This window comes from Tetrao urogallus (genome assembly GCF_951394365.1).
Source record: "Tetrao urogallus genome assembly, chromosome: 9".
Taxonomy (NCBI): domain Eukaryota; kingdom Metazoa; phylum Chordata; class Aves; order Galliformes; family Phasianidae; genus Tetrao; species Tetrao urogallus.
The window spans coordinates 23,327,434-23,348,624 of NC_136822.1; the positions used below are offsets into that span (position 1 = coordinate 23,327,434).

Below are 21,191 nucleotides of genomic sequence, written 5' to 3' on the forward strand. Positions count from 1 at the left end.
TCAAGAAAGTGAGCTTAAAAGATGTAATGGGTAACTCATTAAATAATTATTTTCACAACAGAAAAACACGTCTTGAGACAAAAGTTAGGTGAACACAAGCCTGACCCTGTGAAGGTAAGATACAGTGAATGTACCTAAGAGCTCTGCCCCTGTGTATTCTAAATACCACTGCAGGGGTCTCATTTTGCTGCAGTAGCAGCCAGCTCTTGCTTTAGCCTTATTTCATCCCTCACCTCAGACAACTGCAGTAATGGATCAGACAGTCAGGTAAAGCAAAACAGTCAGGCTTTACTGCTACCGAATAAACAAAGTTTGTTCTAAAGCATCTACCACAACCAGAGGGCTTCCTACTAGTAAATTAAGTAAATACTTTTGGCTGTAGCAAACATACTACAAGGAAATTAAACTACTTTTTTGTTTCATCAATGATTTATTTCAGATGTAGGGGATCTCTTCTACCTGACCTTTACTTTAACCCTTGGTATTACTGCTTCAGTGAAATCTGGTTTCACAGAGTCGATGTCCTCTACTAAGGCCTTCAGCTGTTTATGGGATTATAAAGTCCCAAAGAACACTATACCTAAGAAGGTCAAAGTTTATTATGACTAAATTCCAGCTGGAACAACGCAGGATGTATTCTGTCCAAAAGAAAGACAAGTATCAGTACATACACACATAGACACAAGGGACTCACCAGCAGACCTGGAAGAAAGAGTTTTCATCCAGATTTGTGACCTAGTGATACTTGAAGTATCTACTTGAAGATACTTCAAGTGATACTTGAAATACATGTCAGTACCAGCTGAGCACAGCAGAAAAAAAAAAACATGAAGGAAGAAGTAGTCTGTATCATCCACCCTACTTAGGAACATTTCCATCTCTTTAATGTATGGCCTTTTCCCACTAACTGCTAAATGAAAGTGTTTTACAATAGATCACTTACTCAAACAAGTGTCAGAGGGTAGAACTGTTAACCAGTTTTTCCAGCTGGAATTCAAACTTAAGTAGTCCAGTTCTACTTTGAAGTGTTAGGCACTTACTTATACAATTAAAGATGCAGCTAAGCTCCAGTTCCTCCCTAGGCCAGTGACCTAACTAGTTAGCACGCAATTAAGACCCAGTTGACTTTCAGCAAACAGAGTTTGTCAGGTTGCATTGTACAGTTCCTTTTGTGTTTATTTTTTTTTTTTAAAGATGTTTTGGCCTTTAAGAGTCACCTCTGAATAGCTTATTTTTAAATTGGCCAACATTTACTCCGTTCAGGAACTTTTCTAGTTTGCCAATCTTTATCAAAGTATAATACTATTAGCTTCAAAAGCAATGCTCTCCCACAAATAACAGCCGTCATTCAATTATTGCCATAAGGTTTTAACTCAAAAAGAAGGTGATTTATGTGTAGGCGGATGCACAGAGCTGTTTCTTACATACTACTCCTTCACGTTCTTTTTTTATTCCAGCACATTCCTGGTATGTGAACGCATAGGCTTACTTTCATTGTGTCTACATCAGTTGTTTCCTTTGGCTACAGTGAAGAAGATGTGGCAGGAAAAATGCTGCAGTTCCATCTTCTGGTAGAAGACTAAGGAAATCCCATAGTTCCAGTTCCATTGCAACTACTGATAGGATTTCTGCCAAAAGCAGAGGAGAAAATCTTATTTGGTGTACTGTGGTTAGTTCCAGGAACAAAAAGAACATGAACAATGTCACTATTAACTCATCATCAAGTGATCTAAATATTTTAACTGAAATAAAATCTGAGACAAGTCTATTTGGGAACTTACACTGTTATGGGAAATCTCAGCCGTAAACTGAAATTACATCCTAGGTTAAAACCACACCAACTCATCACACTTACATATGACACTAATGCTTACAGAATAGTAATCTAGTACTTCACATGCTTCATTGCCAGGGCTCTTCTCCATTTGCTATCTTCTCAATTAGTATCCTAATTCCAAATTATTTGTGAAATCAGATGTTTTTCAAGCAGCTTCTGAGATGAAGCTGTTAAATAAGATCTTAAATGCTTGTAGCACAGTTGTCACATGAAAACAAAATAATCTGCACAGTCCAGCCAGGGAATCTGTTCTCCTCTCACAAAGCACACACTTCTGTTTTATTTAACACACATATTTTTCTTAATCTACCTTCTTATTCTGCCAAAATTCAATGCACTTGCCCCTCAATGGTGCAGTGTTATTGACTTCTTACAAATATGCAACTGGACTCCATCAGTCACTATAGTTAGTTTCACCACTTCTTTATTTCTGCTAACCAAAAAGCAGTAATCCTACCACCACCCTGCCAAATGAACTCAGATGTTTCATTCTGCTTAATATGACCAACCGTCAGTAACACAGTATCTTTTAGAGTCTGTAACCTAACCATGAATACACACTTAACTGCCCACTGGGTTATCAACAGTAGCCTGTTAGCTGTCATTGCTTAGAACCATAAAGTCACTTATCCTAGAAAGAAAGTACAACAATCCGTATCACTTACTTTAATGATCAGCTTCCTTAAATTGCATCTATTCTCAATCAGTATAGAAGTAATGATTCCCAAAATGAATTGTTTTCAGTATAAACTGAATGACATCATTTTCTTGAGGATGTTGCAGAATACTATTCTGATTATGAGACAGCCTGCTGAGCTCTATAAGCTTTAACAATGGAAAACTAGCTCCCTTTTTTCCAAACATCACATCAGTATTCCTTAGAACAATACTTAGAATGTTGGATGCTATACAAAGGCTTCTGGAGTTGAGCTCTGATCAATTGATTTACCTTTTAGTGATGAAATAAGAACAGGACAGTCACTTCTGCTAAGTCTGGTTCTCTCACAAAGTTCTGGGAGCAGCTTGTTCCACAATACAGCCTAGTTCATAAAAACCCATAGCAAAACCATAAATTAACAACGACTGCAGTTAAGAGTGCGAAAGAAAGTGCTAAAAATACACCAAGAATCAGGTGAGTGCAGATACAGGTAGGCTGACTTATACGATGCTTTGAAACGCAGTAGTTTTGCACACATACATCCAGTTTTCAATATTGTCTTCTCATATTCAACAAATATCTCAACAGTGCCCCCCAGAGGTGCCTCTACAGAGAAAAGGATTTGCAAGGGGTATTTTTTTGTTCTTGTTCCAACCAGCTCCATGCAAAGCAACGAGTGATATTACGAGTGATAGATATCTTCTATAAACACAATAACTTTTTTATTCCACTATATTCTGATTTAGTTGTGCCTCCAACTCTGTTTTCATACTTGTTACAACCACAGAAACCATCTTCAGATTTAAAAATAAAGCACAAATTTGGTCTTGAGAACAGTAATGGTAGGGCTGGGCTATCTGATCCATCTGCAATAAACATTTTAACTAGGGAAAATAAACAAGCCAAAATCCAGAAAACTTTAACCCAAATAGCTCACCCGACTGTCATCTTTCAGCTCATGCTGAGCGTATAACACAGCAGCAGCAGGACACTGTCTGAGGAGCTGGTCAATGGACTCCTCGTGCTTGCCCAGACGGGTACTGCAGAGAACACGAACGGTGAGGCCAACGTTGCCAGCCTCTGCCAGAGGCTCCAGGATAGGCAGAGCTGCAGTTATATCTATTGACTGACCACATAAAATGGACTAAACAACAACAACAACAAAAAAGATTGTTTGGATTTAACACGAGTTTTGCAAAACACTGCTAACCATAAACTTAGAGCAACCTTACTTACAATACTTATAAAGTAATATTTATTCTAATAGACATTATTAAGAACTGAGAAAGCTGAGTACACAGTTAATAGCAAAGGTAAGTATCACTGTTGTTGATGTGTCACGTCAATGTTTTTTTCTTTCATGATTTAAGGGGTCTTTTAGTTCAACTTGGACAAATTGAGGGGGGCAGGCTGCTAGAAAAAGTTGTTAACACATGCATGAACATCTGCAGAACAGGTTTGAGCTGTGAATAGCAAGGTTTAGGGATTTGATACCTGTAGCTTTGAAATATCTTCAGGACAATCTTTATCAAGTGGAGATTCCATTGACATTATGAAAGTAACCCATGGGAAAATGGATCCAAAATGATCACAGGAGTTTATCTACAAAAGCAATATAGAAGTTGTAATAAAAAGAAGTATTTTTATTAGTGACAGTTCCACATCAAACGTCCCACTCCCCACAAGCACAGAAAATTTTGTTCTCAAATAGCACCTATTATTTCCTCTAATTCATAGAATTAAAAAATAAATCAGCTTGAAACTTCTATTTATTTCTGTATTTCAGATTTTTCATTCAAAGTATCTTACAATTCATCACCCTGGTATTTCCTCATTTTATCGGTTTTGCAAAATTTTTGTTACAGAAAAACAAAAACAAAAAAACAAAAAAACACCTGGAAAATTCTGTTTCATTCTAGCCTTGATCTGAAATATCCAGAACCGTGACACTCCTGTTGAGTGTATTTTAAAATATCCTTAAAGAACAAGACTCTCCAAAACCAGCAAAACCTGTCTGGTAAGCAGACACTACATTATTTACTCTCAGGCATGTTTCTTTTAAGAGGCTGCAACGCTATAATGTGATGGAAAGCACAGTCATATCAGCAGGATGGCAAAGCCTTTGGCAGCAGCAAATGAAGACAAGCCCAAATACAGCAGCTGTGGGCACAGAAACAGAGCAAAAAGCTTCTTACCTTTTGGAAGACCTCTGAAAGATTCCCTCACCTCCACTACCAACCCTTAAATAAGGTCTGGAAAGGGATGGATCCTGGCTCCACCCCTTCCATCAACCAGGTACACTGCATTCACCTGAGCTCCCCTGGGCTGGCCCTGCCTCCCACCAGGTGCTTCATCACTGGTTCAGGCCATGACTCAGCATTTCTACTCCAAATTGTCCACCATCCAAATACTAAGTAATTGGACAGCTTTAGATGGACAGTACAGTCATAAAACTTCTGAGTTACCAGATCCTCTGTTGTTTTCAGTGGTTTAGTCTCAGGGAGTTGCTTCTTAGATATCCTCCAAACATACTGATAAGTAACCCTCAATAAGAGCTCCTGAAGTACTTCTTCCTGAGAGCATGCTACAAGAAGAGCTTCCCAGAAATCTACCAAAAGTTGAGGAACCATGTCTTCACCATTATTACATAACATCTAGGAACAAAAACATTAGAAAATGACAAGTTAGTGCAGAACGTAGCAACTGTCAGTAGCAGAAATCAGAAGAAACAAAAGGAACAGATTTTCACTTAATAGAGGCAGGATTTTAGCACCTTTTTGACGCGGTATTTCTCAAGGGCGCAATGCTACATAATACAATGCTAGAAAAAGATAGAAGTTCATGGAATTATTTTAACATAGATTTGATTTCTTCCATTGTCAGAACGGTCAGCAGACAGTCAGCAAATATTTATTGACTGCTAATTTGGAGGCTTTTATATATGTCAGTAGCCTAGCCTAGTCTTCTGAAGAGGAATCTTAATGCAAGCAAAGGCCGTGATAAGGAAATGCTGTGCATCTCAGCTGAGTGCAACAGTAGGACCACAAGGGAGATGCTCCTGGGCTTAAGGCCTGGTTGCTTGGTGAAAAGGACCTTTACTTGGTTTACAGCTGGCTTTGAAAAAGAGTATTTGTTCTAATGTGAGCTTTACGACTTAGTCTTTTTGTCATGTCTTTCACAGTAACAGACATTAGTCCACAGCATACTTATATTTAAGCGTACATGGTTTTAATCCAAACAACATTACACTGTAGAATAAAGGAAAAAATATTTTGTCTACTCACAAACACAGCGAACTTCAGTGACCAGAAAAGGTCAGAAAAGCTCTGAGATTAAATTATGCATTCAAGTGACAGGATCAAAACAAAGAACTTAACAACTAATTGAATTTTTTTTTTTTTCTCCATTCTTCTTTCCAAAAAGACTGACTTCTGATATCATAGCCATCTCTCTGCAATGCAATGTAGCAATCCTCATCTGCCTCTTTCAAAAGAAGTGCTAAAATATGAGTGAAGGAGCAACCAAGCCCATTTTGCTCACCCATAAAATCAGTTATGTGAAGAAAAGAAGGAAAAAATTATCATATGCCAACCTTGAAAAACATATCTGCTTCTTCCAGTTCGATTTTACTGTTCTCATGTAAAGCCACAGTGGCAGCCACCAGTAACCCAGGTTGCATCACCTTCAGGTGAACAGCAAATTCAGTTGGAATAACAATTCCTTTGTTACACTCTCTCAGGAGTTTTGGTTGCCCAATGAAGCCACAGGCCAGCATTGTCTATAAACAATCAGATATAACTTAGACAAATAACTCAATCCATGCACAGTTCAACTCAGTGAAGTCAGTATTTCTCAGCCAGTCAAGCTTATACAGGCAAATGAAATGAAGTTAAGAGAAATAAGTATTTCCTACAATTTAAAAAATAGTTCTCCAAAGATCCAGGTCCAAACTGCGTGTTGGGTCAGTGACTTCAGAACACCATGCCATTTATCTGAACAGTGAAAGAAACATTCTGATGAAACCTGCAGTTACTGTACACGTGACATAGATTTTACTACGTGTTTACTAGCCAGTAAACAAATAAGGTGTTGTGAAAATTCACTGACTAGAATGTCAGTGAAATACCTTTCTAAACACCTTTGAAACAATGATCAAAACAAGCTGCACAATATCCAACTCAAAGTGCTTTTGAAGGTAACGTGACAACATACTATTTCCACTTTAACAACAGTGGAGAAATCATGTCTGTACAAACTAAACAATTTACATAAGAAATATAAAGAAGACCTATGAAGAAAATTCAGACTTCTAGACCTCTACTTGTAGAAATTATCTTTCCTTCATCTTTCTGGAAGCACTGTTTTTAATACTGAACAATGAAATGATTTTTAAAGTTGAGTTGTTTTTGTAGTAGGTCAAATTAAAACCAAAACTCCACAACTAGAACACCAAACACTTGATTCTCATTTAAATAGCATCCATGCAATGGAAGAGAGGGTGAGCTGGACCGTTTGAGCCAGATGATATCCAGAGGTATTTTCCAAACTCAACCATTCTGTGAATGTGTATTTTTTCAGCTTCTCTGTAACATGGCAATTTCACCTCACCTTGCTGCAAATGGTTGGAAAGCAGGTGAGAGATCCTACACAACGCTGTTGAAACAGCATTCCACAGTTCTCACCTGGTATTTCAAAAGCTGCTAACTCAAAGCTACCCAAAGCTTTTGCTTCTGAAGCTTGACACCTAATTCTGGGATATCAGCTCTTTCTCAGAAAAAGCCCACGCCACAAGCTCTGTAACCTTTCACTATTCAACACTCCTGATCAGCCTTAAGAAGCAGCAATTTACCAACTGGTCTCAGTCTAAATCCACATATGAACATCTATGACTGATTTACTAACATTTTTTCCCCCGTTAACATGGAATTCTTACTTTGATAGCACTGAAGTAGGTTCTGATCTAGACTTAGTAATAATTGAGCACTTTAAGAGAAGATGAGAAATTGTATAGGGAGACTGTATACAGAAACTTTGGCTTGTATGCACTGTGTAAGGCAATTTTATAAGGGTTGTTTGCATACAGAAGGTAAGTTTTCGTGGGCACACTGCATGTATTGATTACAGATGGAGAGGTGGAAAAATGCTACCATACAACCCTGCCATAATGGTGAAGAGCATTGACTCTGCTAAGCTCCAGTATACTGCATTTCATTTATAAGAATTAATATCTTCAAATCCTTTGTTTATTGATAAGGCTTTGCAAAGACAGCACCATCCCACTGTATATCAGCCCTGGATCCTACTGTTAATGCAGATGTTCAAGTGGAACCTACACAGAAAATGAGGAGAAAGAGAAGCAACTGAAAGGTTATTTTACTGTAAAATACAACCACAAGACAACCCATCGACCTGGGATTTACAAAAAGTGGATAACTCATGCTCTTGGTATACCTTACCTCCGTGTGGGAGTTCATCTCACGTTCGTACATTGTAAGGTCTCCCATTTTGAGAGCCATGAAAGCCTTAGTAAGCGTAAGGACCACTGATGGCATAATGTCTTCTACTTTACAAAGATACTTCACAGCTGTCAGAGGACATACATTCTTCATGCAGGGACTGCAGATGACATGAGGCAGCTGCATAGGGTCAGCAAGATAGAATATTCGGAGAACTTTATCTGCCAATTCCTATTAAAAAAAAAAAAAAAAAAAGCCATTTTATAGTTTCAATATTTCACAGAATCACACAATCACAAAATGATTGGATTGGAACAGGATTGGAAGGGACCTCAAGGATCATGAATCTCCAACCTCCCTGCCACATGCAGGGCTACCAACCTCCCCATTTTATACCATACCAGGCTGCCCAAAGCCCCATCCAATCTGGCCATTTCCAAATACACAGACTCTTATGGCCTAAGCTAGAAGCAAATACAGCTTAGCTATGAAATCACAGTGCTTTTCCTGCCTTTCCTCCCTGTCAGTGAAATTAAATGAGCCAAGAGTGAAACTCTGAAGAGCTAGAACCATCCACCACACTGAGTCAGTTTTACCAGCCAGTACAATCTGTCCATGATCAAAAAACATTTGCAGTGTTGCAGAAAAGAGGAACGAAAGAAATCTGAGACAGAACTTTCCTAGCATGGAAGTATCTGTGTACATTAGTAACATGCATCATGACAGCCAGATCCTTATGTTTCATGATAGCATTGCAGCTGTTGCTTGCTATTTTGTTAAAATGAGAAAATAAAAACCATGTGAAAAAGAATAATTGTAAAACTTAGAAAGCAGTGCAGTATATCAATAGAAATTGTAATTAAAATTTCATATATCGTTCTTAAAATCAGAACTAGATCAATAGATTAAAAAAAAACAAAAACACTTGTTTTTACCTTGCTTAATTCTTCATTTAACTCTTCATTAAGAGAGTGAGTTAAATAAAATATTAATCCTCTTTCATAGGTCTGTATTTCATCACTTTCTGAAGCTAGCCGCTCCAAAACTTCAGCCACAGACAAACCTGACATTCGGTAGTATGGCAAAGCCAGGTGGTAATCCTTTGTGTCAAACCTGAAAGCAACAGACGGGAAGTAAAAAAGAGTAAGTAAAGGGACACTTCTGATGCTGTTGGTAAGAACTGAAGTAACACATAACAGTTGTAGACACACCAGTATCTGCAAGCACATGCTATTACTCAAGGTGACATTGTATTCTGTGCCAGACTGACAATAAAAACAGTAGATACGGCACAGAGGACCAGATTAAACTGCAGAGAAGCATGAAATATACACACAATACCAATGTACAGTAGCAAAGAACGATGGACTTTTATGTTTAGGCTAGATTACTGGAAACAAGAGCTCATCTATATCATCTGACATCTAAAACATACCTGCTGTAGCAGTCTCCTAAGAAGGCACAGCTTTCTCTGAATGCTCTCAGAAGTTCTTCTTTGTCATCTGATTTAAAGAAACTAGGGTCCATTATTGCTGCTCTGACTAGTAAGTGAGCCTCGCTTAAGAGATGGATGCAACTCTCAGTTCTTACATTTTCATAAGTTCTACTATAATCTACCTAGAACAGACACAGGATATACTTAGGGTGCTGGTAAAAATAATGCACAGGAAGAATTCTTGAGAGGGCAGCAGCCATTTGAAATAGGATTACGGGCTATTCACAAGAAATACATTACTGTATATTCAGCACAGAGATTAATAGTACTTATTTTCAGTCAATCAAAACCAAAAGCAGGAGGTAGCAATACCATTTCTCTGTAAAGTTGGATGGTTGAAACAGTGTTTATAATATACAAATTCCAGCCAGGCTCCAACTCAGAAATGGTTCTGGATCTGTTGTTATCAGCCTTTCTGGAACTAGAGAAAAGGAAAAGATTTGAGTTGTCAGTGTTTAAATAAACACTATGCAGCCAAAAGAAAATAAATCAATCATATGACAAATCCATAAACAGATATGTTTGCAGGCTAGTAAACACTTGGCAGTTAAATTATAAATTCAAATCACAATTAATGGCTAAGGATAAATAGGCACTTTCATACAGAATGGTTAGAAACCAATACATACAATGGTTAGAAACCAATACATAAGAAGCTTACAAGCTGAATAACTGAAAGTAATTAAGATGCTCACTCTTTTTGTAAAGATTTACCACACTTCTGCCCCTGCATCTAAATACAAGTGTCTGCTAAGATACGATGTAAGAAAGTACCTGAACACTTTTACTCTAGCACATTGGCTGGGTCTTCAACTGCCTGACATTAAAGGACCACGGAGAAACAGTGAAGAAACAGAACAGTAAGCAGTTGATCTAGGATCTCTCTCTCCTTTTTGGTGGTGAAGTACCCTAGGTACTACAAGCAGCACTTGTCCAACAAATACTCTTTGCAGAAGGCAAATGTGTTTCCTTTGTTTCCTTCTCAAATGTCAACTACAAACTTTTAGAAATTGTTTCAGAGAGAGAAACTACAGCATTTTGAATTACTAGTTCTCTTTTACCAGCTTAACATTGTCTTCTCTTTAATAAGGTTTGTTCTATGCTTTAAGAAAGACTAGTTCTAATAATTACAACCAACTACAGCTGTTCAACTGTTAATGGGCTTTAGCAAATGTGATTTCTCAACTGAACTCCTCTAAACAATGAACAACCCTCAAAGAATGGGAAAGGTAGATCTCACAGAAACAGTCATAAATGTACCTGGCTACATCCATACAACAAGAGTATATCTGACTGAAGTCTGGTCCTTCTTTTGTCATTACTATGATGATGTTCACAACTTTCTAAGATCCTTTAGCCAAACGTAAGTTATTCTCATTTTATGCTACACCATAGTTTGTTAGACCATAGGTTCACTATGCCTATATATTTTTGTTTCTCAATATAAGTATTTATTTCTTCTGAGTAGCAGATATTCTTCATAATGTTATTTCAACATTACTTATGAAAGTTGTTTCTGACAATCTTGATTTCAACCATTTGTGATACCATCTTCTTTTCTTCTATGTTATTTAATACTGCAGAAGTCAAAAATTGGTGCTTGATTTATGCTTTTGTTTACTACCTTGGGAATTATGCTCAAAAAGTCCTTCTGCAGAGGACTCTCTCTTCAATTCCAACACCTGAAAATTCAGCATTGTACATAAAGTTACAAATCCCAGCTCCCCAGAAGATACAAATTCTTACAGCATCCTTCTTGAAGGCTTTCGTCTTTCAGTAATATCTTCAGTATCAGCCTTAGTCAGAAGAATTATATGGTTTTTGTAATGACAGATAGCTCTTGGCCCTATAAAAAGCTGCATTCGTAACGTGCAGACATCCAATGTGACTGGTGGACAAGCCTACAAAAGAAAGTGAGCACTTTGTAATTTTGGTTAGCATGTACTTCGAGTCTTTAACTGAACAAAAAAAAAAGTGAAAAGATATAATCTTTGTCTAATAATACAACACTAAAAACATTTACTGGCTTTCCTAGCTTTGAGTGCTTCATTGAAGCAAGAATAAAAGTATTCAAACATCAGCTCCTCGTAACAATGGGTACAAGAAATCGCTTCACTCTTTGAAGCAGTTGCACATTTTTAACTGTGTCTCAAAATACCTGAACCTTGGCTGGGTCACCTAACATGGAAAAGTTAATACCAAGTAGTTCGATTTTGGCCAAGATGTAAGACTGTCTGATAGAGTTATAAAAGTCCTGATTGTAGTTGCTTACGTTATAAAAATGTATTACACATAGAAATACTATATTTGCTTACCTACTGTTACATTTCATGCCCATTTTATTACATCCTGATTCATTCAGTGTGCACCTTTCAGCCAAAAATTACCACATCCTCTACACTGGACTAAAAACTGAAAAAAAAGCAACCTCATTTGCCCAGAAATATTTTGAATTTATAGCATTAAGATAAATATTTACAAATTAACATGCACAGTGCAGCAAGGAGAGACAGCATCATGTTTTACACGTACCCTGCTTTTTGAAGAAATTCACACCAGGACAGGGATGCCCCTAAGGGTCTGCAGCCCCTGGAAGACCCTTTGCCAGGGTGGGTCTGTGACCCATGGAAGGCAAGCTGTGGTGTGGACAACCACAAGGGCTGCAGGCTTCCATTACGTGCACATTTTCTCAGCCTCCTGAGGCCGCCTGTTGCCAGGCTGAAGGAATTGTGAGGGACTGAACATAAGCTCTGGAAATACATGCAGACCTGAATCTGAGAAAGGGACAGGTTCTTTCATGTGTTTGAAAATGGAGGTCAGAGAATGTTTGGCTCTTGAAATTTTTGTAATACAACTGCTCTGTGGTTTCTTTATGTCTGCTGTCTACATGCTCAAATAAAATCCATAAAGGTCAGCTTAAAATACTCTTCATTCTCAACTGCTCTGGTATTTTTATTAACATTTGTTCCAATTTTTGTAATCGAGCAGATTTTTACAGCAAAGCAAACTGAGGAAGGGGCAAAATCTAGAACTTCGATGATTAAAAGCCCTCCTCTTCAAAAAAAAAAAAAAAAAGAAAGAAAGAAAAAAGAACCAACACAAAAACCAACACATGATCAGGTAGGCAGACATGTTCAAATGTTTGCACTCCTCTTAAGAAAGCTGCCAGTTCAAAGACACCCGAGAAAGGGAACAAAAATAAAAAAGAAGAAAGAGAGAAAAGACCAAAGTTTAAGTTTCAAGACAGGCAGGTTCTGCAAACATTGTCAGCCGCAATATGGGAAATCTCTGCTCCCTCCATTCAGATTTATACAGGAGAGTATGACTTTTGTTCTAAGTGTACATGATTTTACAGGTTTTTAAAATATTCTATTAATCCTCTAGAATCTTAAACAGCAATAATAGATTGCAGCGATTCACCTGCAGACCATTAAATTAGAATATGCCACAGGCTGATGTAAAATATTAATTTTGGATGTTATTTGTCATAGCGAATAGAAACAAATGGGATTTCAGTATGAAACACAACTGCCATATTGCTGCCCCATTCTTTTAGAAAAAATATGAGATATGCACCTTCACAGTTGTATCAATGTATGGATCTTCATCGCGAGCTGCTGCTGCGCTGCACCGCACTGTGTAACACTGCAGGCTCTCACTAGAAGGAAAGAAGAAACACTGATGAAGAAAAAAAAATGAAAACTTGAATTAATCCAGGACGAAAACTAGACAGAATCAGCTCTGTGATGCAGACAGAAGGGCATTCTGCACTAAAACGTGAATCCACCCAGAATGACCGAAGAGGCTGCGAAGGACTCATAAATGAGCCAAAGAGGAAAATATATTAAAAAAAAAAAAAAAAAAAAAAGTAAGTTACCTTGTAATGACATGCAGGAACTGTGGAGTAAGAACTGCCTGCTCTGACCTCTCCGAGTACTGGTAAGTAGAAATCAGTTCTACTAACTTCCCAACAGAGTAGAGATATCCAACATGAGGCAAAGAAAAAAAGCAGAAGAGACTCAGTAGTTCTCTCTTCTCAGTTTCCTCATTTGCTGTCATAGAACTCCCTAGACATAACAATAAAAAAGGCATCTCATATACTTCATAAATCAAAACCATTCTGTTTCTTTGTGACCTGATGCCTAAACTACACTCTCAGACGTGCCCAAGTTCCAGACCAGTTTTATTAGTAGCTATTGAAAAGAATATGAACAACAGCATATCAGCAGGTAACAATCAATTTGTTATCTCATCGGAAGTAATTTACAACAGAAGCATGGATGTACTCACAAGTGAAGAATTTCCATAGATCGAACAGCACATGGAAACTGGGAAAAAAGAAACTGGGAAAAAGAGGGGAGATCTAGATGAGATATAAAGAAGTTTTTACAGTAAGGTTGGTGAGGTACTGACACAGGCTGGCCAGAGAGGTGCCCTGTCCCTGCAGACATGCAAGTAAGGCTGGATGGGGCTGTAAGCACCTGATCGACCTGTGGGCATCTCCATTCACTGCAGGGGAGTTGGACCAAATGACTTTTAAGTGTCCCTTCCAACTCAAGCAATTCTATGATTCTACAATTCCAGGCAGAGTCATTAGAACTAAATGTCCATGAATGGAATAAGCAGCCTGATCATTCTTAGGTAGGCAAAGCCTGTGTTCAGATTCTACAGACTTTCTTGTTGAAGTCTATAAATCACAAGGGAAAAGTTAGCTGGAGTTGAATAACAAGTATCAACTCTTGGAAAGGGTAGATAACTGCAGGACAAGGGGAAATGGTTTGAAGTCGAGGGAGGAAAAATATAGGGTTGGATGGCAGGGGGAAATTCTTTACTGTGAGAGTGGTGAGGTGCTGGAGAAGCTGCACAGACAGACTGCGAATGCCCCATCCATCCCTGGAGGTGCTCAAGGCCAGGTTGGATGGGGCCCTGGGCAGCCTGGTCTGGTATGAAATGGGGAGGTTGGTGGCCCTGCACGTGGCAGGGGGGTTGGAGATTCGTGATCCTTGAGATCCCTTCTGACCCTGACCATTCTGTGAAGTAGCTTCTTCATTTCAGTCACCTGCAGCTTAAATATGGCTTTGCTACCAGAAAACTAGAAACTGGGTGAGCAGGAAAGACGATCTGATATAAAGCATTTTTCCATGGTTATGCTGAGGCTTGAGTGAGTGCATCTTAGTGAACCCCTAAAATTAGTTTTCACTCCCTCCTATTTTAAAGCTTGAAATAAAGATAACCTGTACCTTAATATTAAGATTTACTTCTCTGATGTCTGCTATTAACTCTGAGAGGCATCCTAATATCATACAATAACACTGAGGATAACTTTATTTATGCGACATAAAAAGTGTCTCTTTCGTGATACAAAATTAGTCACTGAGAACCACTGAGAGTAGTCTTTGAATAGACTTCCTCCTTCAGTGTTGCTAACTGGTATTTTAACTCATACTGCACCCCCACATGTGCGCTTACCTGTCTGGTAAACAGGGAGGAACTGAACAGAGTGCAGCTTCGTCTCTTCACAAAAGCCAAAAGGGGACTGGTCTGGTGTAAAATGCCTGGAGGGAAAAAACACAACATGGGAAGTTAGTAAGAAGCTATCATCTACTCCAAGCAAGTAAACAGCAACAGCTGTAATACCCAGAGTTGATGTTTTGATACTCAACTATCCTTCATATTGCTAATACAGTTATCTTAGCAAGGCCAAGAAACACGTAGCACAGCTAGAGGCAACTACCTCAAGTTTTTGCAACCAAAAATTCTTTCTTTGCTCCTCCACAAGTCATGCATTCAATGCTGGGATCTGATGAATGTCACGGAGTTATCTCTAGATCTGTGTCCATGACAGGAGGAGACAGGCCCACAGGCCCAGAAAAGAGGAGGGGAGTGTCAATGGTTTCGGGCCGTTTCAGCCCGATTCTGTGACTAATGGGGCAGGGGACCCAGAGACCCACACCTTAAGAAAGGGAAAAGCAGGAAGGGTAGGGAGATGGGCCTACAAATGAACAGTGGCAACGATCTGAGGAGGAAAGTTAATTTACTACATTTGATATTGGAACGCAAGATAACACAATATAATACAATGTATAATTAGAACCGAGGCTAATAAATCAAATAAAATGAGACAGAGAGAGTGTCCAAAACCAAAGGCCTTATTCTGAATTGAAAGCGAAATGGCTGGGGAGCAAGCCACACACGCTGCCAGGCAGCAAAAAAAAAGAGACCAGTCCCGTGACCTGCAAGGAGTTTTATCTCCCCCTCTGAATGCAAAGTCCTCTGGGGTATGCAGTTCTTCTCTTCTGAGAATCAGGTACCTGGAAAATTGGCAGTCCACAGAAATGGGGCATTAACTCCTTAACTCCCAGTGCTTTTCATGATGTTATGATGTGGAGTACCGATAACAAAAATTGTAAAGCCATGACAGTGCTGAACACACACTAAAATGGATCTGAACCATTATTCAACTTTTTTTTTTTCCCCATCCCTTCTTCAACTGAACACAATGTAACATGGCGCAGCCCTCAGTCCTACTTTTCTTTCCTATTGCATCTCATCCTTTTCCTTGCTTTGCTTTGGAATTCGCAGCTGGACTGCAATACCAATGCTTCAACAGTTTTAGATAAAAGTTTAAAGGATTTGATTACTAACAAAACCAAAGGTGTTGTTTTTTAGTGCTGAAGATACTTAGTAAACTCCCCGTTCCCAGCTGCACAAAGGGAGAATTTTTTTTTGGTAAAAAGTACTTAAGTAACCATCACTTCAGCTGGAGTTGAACCCCACACAACAAACAAGCAGAAGGCAGTGCCTTGATCGCTGTCAGGACTGGTGATTATTTCTGACTGTTATATTTTGTAGTAGGCTTGTTGTAAATATTAAGAAAATTGCACACAAGTTAATCCAGAATAAGGTGTGTAAAACTGCTCTGCTAGTTTGGCATGAAAGTATAAGAACTGTGGGTGGCCAAATGCTGGAAAAGGCTGCCCAGTAAGGAGCTACTCGAACTCAGCTAGATTGAGTCCTGGAAAGCCTAGTCCAGATGATCCTGCCCAAGCGAGGAGATGTTAAGGAGAGGGACTCAGCAAGTCCCTTCCAATCTAAATGATTTTGTCATCCAGTATGCTGAGAAAATACCATCCCTCCTGATACATCACAAGTGAAGCTGTCATGTGTGCCCTTCATGGAATACAAGGATGTACAATGAAAACTGGTATTAAACATCACCAATACTGCAAAATCACCAGTTAAATTGCATTTAACTGTACTAACTAGCCACTTTCACAAAATCAAATAAAGCTTAGGATTTGCAAGGCCAAGTAAGGATCTTCATTTGCATCACTTTTATCTTCTCAGCAGACAAAAAAAAAAAAAAAAAAAAAAAAAAAAAAAAAAGCAGCAACAACATAAAAAATACACAGCACACAAACATCCCAGAAGCCAAAATACCAGGATTTTTCTTTCAGCAAGATGTGAGCTCATTTTGGTTACATGGAATTATTAACATAGCAGTTAACCCTTGCAGGGGAAAATGCATTTGTAATACCTGAAAAGGAGATACTGCACTTGAAAGTGCTTTTTGTCTTCTGTAGACAACTCTGTGGACTCAAGTGTGATGGGTATCTTACAAAGCTTACTTTCTTCCCCAAGCAGTTCCACTGGCTTCTGACATATGACAAACTCATCTAATTCAAGCTGCAAACTATGAGCTGCAAGGTCTTCATCTTTTATACCTAAACAATGGAAATGTATCAAAGTGTTCAAACAATTCCATTTAGCAATAAGAAAACACTGACACTGATACAATATCGACTAAAAACTCCAACTACAGGAAACTAATTAGCTTTGGCTTCCACAAACTATGACATTTTGAGACGAGCTACACTAGAAAACAAGAACAATCGACTTTTCACATAAACCATATCCTGGGCTGCCTCAGAAATGAAGCCAGCAGGGCAAAGGAGGTGGTTCTCACCCTCTGCTCCCCCAGTCCTTCACAGAGCTACATTCAGCTCTGGGCCCCAGCACAGGAACACAGGCCTGTAGGAGTGGGGACACAGGAGCCCGCAGGGATGCCCAGAGGCTGAGTGCCTCTGCTGCAGGGACAGGCTGACAGCCGGGGTTGCTGGAGAAGGCTACGGGGAAAAATGATCGTGGCCTTCCAATACCTAAACAGGGCTTATGAAAAAGATGAAGAGACTTTTTCCATGCACACGGAGAGACATGACGTGGTGTAATGGCTTTAAACTGAGACCGAGCAGAGTTACATCAGATATAAGAAGGAAATTCTTCACTCAGAGGGCAGCGAAGGCCTGGCACTGCTGCCCAGGGCAGCTGTAGGTGCCCTATCCCTGGGGGCAGTCAGGGCCAGGCTGGATGGGTTTGGGCACCTTGTCTATGGGAGGTGCCCCTGCCCACAGCAGGGGTTGGAACTGGACGGACTCTGAGGTCCCTACCAACCCACCCATTTTGTGATTCTATTAAGAAGCAAGCTGCTCAGTATAAGGCAAATCCAAAGCAACCTGTGCTGTAAACAGCCAAATAACAAATAAAAAAAATGTTGTCATTTGGTTGAAAAGGTTTTCAGAAAGAAAAAGGTAGCTATGATACAATGTTGTGTGATCTTCAACACACCTAAGTTCCAGAAAACAAATCCTAATTGCACCCAAAAATGTTTTGAACTTTTCTATTTGGCTTTAAGTACTGAAAACAACCCAGTATGAGTTGTCTGCGCTAAAATCCATTGTCCACCAATGAAGAAAACTCCATTTGATATCTTTCCCATCTGAAATTTTATTGACTTTTTTTTTTTTTTTTTTTTTTAAGGTGTAGTTTCCATTTCAAGAAGCACAAACCTTTTAAAATTTCTTAAATTATAAATGAAAGATTTTCTAAGAGCTTTCTGCTGTTGATCTGATTTTTAGGTGGGAGCTAATCAGGTTAATTCCCACACATTGCAAGCAGGCAGTATGTAATGACATCACGTTTGAGCCTTCTTTATGAATGACAGTAATCAGCAGATTCTCAGTCTGAAAAAGTTCAATATCTGTACTTACCTCCATCCACCAGCTTTTCTGTTGTACTAACTTGATATGCGCATTGCTCTCCCCTGTCTGCACTATGCTGGATCAGGTCCAGTTTCAGGATTAGAACATCCAACTCTGTTGTTATCGCTATGTGCCTAGCGCAAAATGCAACTTCGGCAGGAATGAAGTTATCAATGTGTAAAATTAAGGAGCGTTCAAAGTCTAATACTGTCAAATTCTGGTTTATGACCAGGTATTTCAAACAGAACATGACTAGCTTATTCTTGCAGCCCACAAGAAGATCTCCATTTACAGGACAACATGAAATACACAGCGGAGGATCTGAAAGTGCCATTTCCACTATCGACATCTGCTCTTTTAAGGTTTCGGTGTACGACTCCTCCATCTTGTGACCCACCATCCGGACACAAACACGAGAACTGCCTGCAGACATGCATCGCCAGTTCACATAAGCTCTTAGGAAAGTTGCTTTGCTTTTCTCTTCAATCGTCACCAAATAGTCTCCTTAAGGTAAAGCAGAAGGACTGTTAAGTCGTTAAAGAACACATGACAGCGTTTGAGCTGCTTACCTGTGAACCCAATAAAATACATTACAAAAAGTATCTTAAATTCTCAGCTCTCACATAGCGTTCCAGAGTACAGCCTTTACCGGGTTTTCTTTAATGAGAGATCTCGAGCGCAAATTAATTAGCTAGGTAAACGCACTTCACGTACTGTTAAAGGAAAACACACGGCTCCAGAGCTCCGACGCTACTTCGACGTGGGCCCACTGTAAGAGCAGCGCTCTTCTCAGAGGAGACGCCCCGGCCGGGCAGCAGCTCCGGGCTCCGCGCTCGCAGAGGCCACCCGCCCCCGCCCTGAGGAACTTCGGCCCCGCGCGCCCGGCACTGACCTGCACGGCTGTGCGCCATGCGCAGCACGGGGCCCAGGGTGGCGAAGGAGCCCAAGGGCTCGCAGCGGCCCTCGCGGCGTACGGCGAACACCTCCACCCCGCAGCTGGCCGCCGCGCTGGCCACGAACAGCACGTCGCGGCCGCAGCAGAACTGCGCCGGCTCCTGCTTGCAGGGCACTACTCTTTGCGACCCGAACGGGTGCAAGTTGTAAAGCCGCACCATGGCCGCCGAACACCGGCACCGCTCGGAGGTTTCCTGCGGCGGCTCTCCGGCTCGCCACCTTCCGCCTCCGCGCGCCCTTCCGCAGCGCGCGGCGCTCCTCGGGGGCGGGGCGCAGGACGCCGAGCGCAGCTCCGTGCCCCGGGAGGCCCCACCCGCCCCCTGGACACGCCTCCGCGCCGTCACGCGCCGCTTTGTACGGGTTGCGTTATCGGGTTGCAGCGTCGGTGCTTTCAGGCGTGCTCTTGCATCGCAGCGTGTTGTGCCGTAAGCGGCACCAGCTCCTTGCGCTGCGGATTTCACGAGCGGGAGGCAAACCCGGAACGGAACGCTGAAGGGAGGCAGGCGGCGCGAGGAGCGGCGCCGTGGGAGCGGGAAGTGCCGCTGTGCCGTGAGGACGGCGAGTTCTGTTTCTGAGCGGCTCTCCAGCTGCCTATCTGCCAAGCTGGCCCGCGTCGCTCCGACCCAGATATAGAAGCCGGCGTTTACCTTTGTTGAACTGCATGCCGTTGATGATTGTCCAATGCTCCCATAGATCCAGGACCCCCACCCCAGTGTTAACAGCACCTTCCTCCTGTCAATCAGCACGCTTCTAAGGATGGATTCAATTAATACAAAGATGAAGTAATGCTGTCAGTGATGCTGATTCTTCATCCATCCTGAGGCTTGAGCAATGTAACTAAGGAGCCTGTTCGAGGTAGAATTCGGTGTGTGATTTTCAAAAGCCACGATAGTGCTCAAATGGCAGGCTACTCACGAGCGAGCCCTTCCAGGCTTATTAGGTGCATGTAAGTGCTCAACTGTTAAACTTAAGATGGACCTAGACGGCACTGGTTACTGGTTTATCACTAGAATCCTCAACTCCTCCTGTACCTGTACGAGAGACGACAGCAGCAGAAGACTCAGTTTGTAGTTAATAACAGGACCAGTGTTTGGGCTGGCACTATCTGAATTCAAGGAATGAGTAGCTCTGTACTTTGTAATACTGTGGTTTCCTGCTCTGAAGATTGTTTTGAAGCTGCTTCTGATGTTGTGATGATGTGCATCCCTTTCAACAGCAAGTATAATTTAGAATTCAATTGCAGGCTTTCAGTAATACTTTCTCAAGTATTCAAAGTCATCAATCTCTTTTTTTCCTACTAGCGTACAAAGAAATTCCATGTTAAGAAAGTAAAATGTAAAAGCTTAGAAATTGTTACAGGCATCTGACAGAAGTTCATCCTTTGGTAAAGTAAAAATAGCACGTACATCACTATATACTTTTTTGGTATTTTTTAAATTACAAAAGCAGAATACTCAGCAAATAAATCAGATCTGGTGCATTAGCTTTAATTTAGATTTTAAAATGTCTGCTGCAGAATACTATTCTAGTTAATAAAGAGTTAACTGTTACATTAAAAGCACGTATATATTCTCCTCTTTATCCAGAGATATCCCTATTAACTTTAACCAGAAACAGTAACTGAAACAGTGTAGCTAGATTGGACTAAAACTGAAGGCTTTTTGGATGTGTACTGTTATTATCAGATAGTGTAAAATTACAGCATTACAAAGCAGGTTTTGCAGAGGTTGCCTCAAATGACATTCCACCTAGA

The 21,191-nt window shown here is 40.3% G+C and overlaps 1 protein-coding gene across 1 annotated transcript; it reads right to left on the reverse strand.

The window, feature by feature from the left end:
• Positions 1-1,500: 1,500 nt before the first annotated feature.
• Positions 1,501-19,599, reverse strand: HPS3 (HPS3 biogenesis of lysosomal organelles complex 2 subunit 1; the record flags this gene model as incomplete). Its single annotated transcript, XM_079539659.1, has 17 exons — positions 1,501-1,628; positions 2,787-2,877; positions 3,433-3,639; positions 3,990-4,097; positions 4,961-5,149; positions 6,088-6,273; positions 7,952-8,182; positions 8,887-9,064; positions 9,387-9,568; positions 9,759-9,867; positions 11,193-11,347; positions 13,023-13,104; positions 13,324-13,513; positions 14,916-15,001; positions 16,984-17,170; positions 18,494-18,988; positions 19,377-19,599. The coding sequence occupies 17 exons, from the start codon at positions 19,597-19,599 to the stop codon at positions 1,501-1,503; spliced, it is 3,027 nt and encodes a 1,008-aa protein (XP_079395785.1).
• Positions 19,600-21,191: the final 1,592 nt, after the last annotated feature.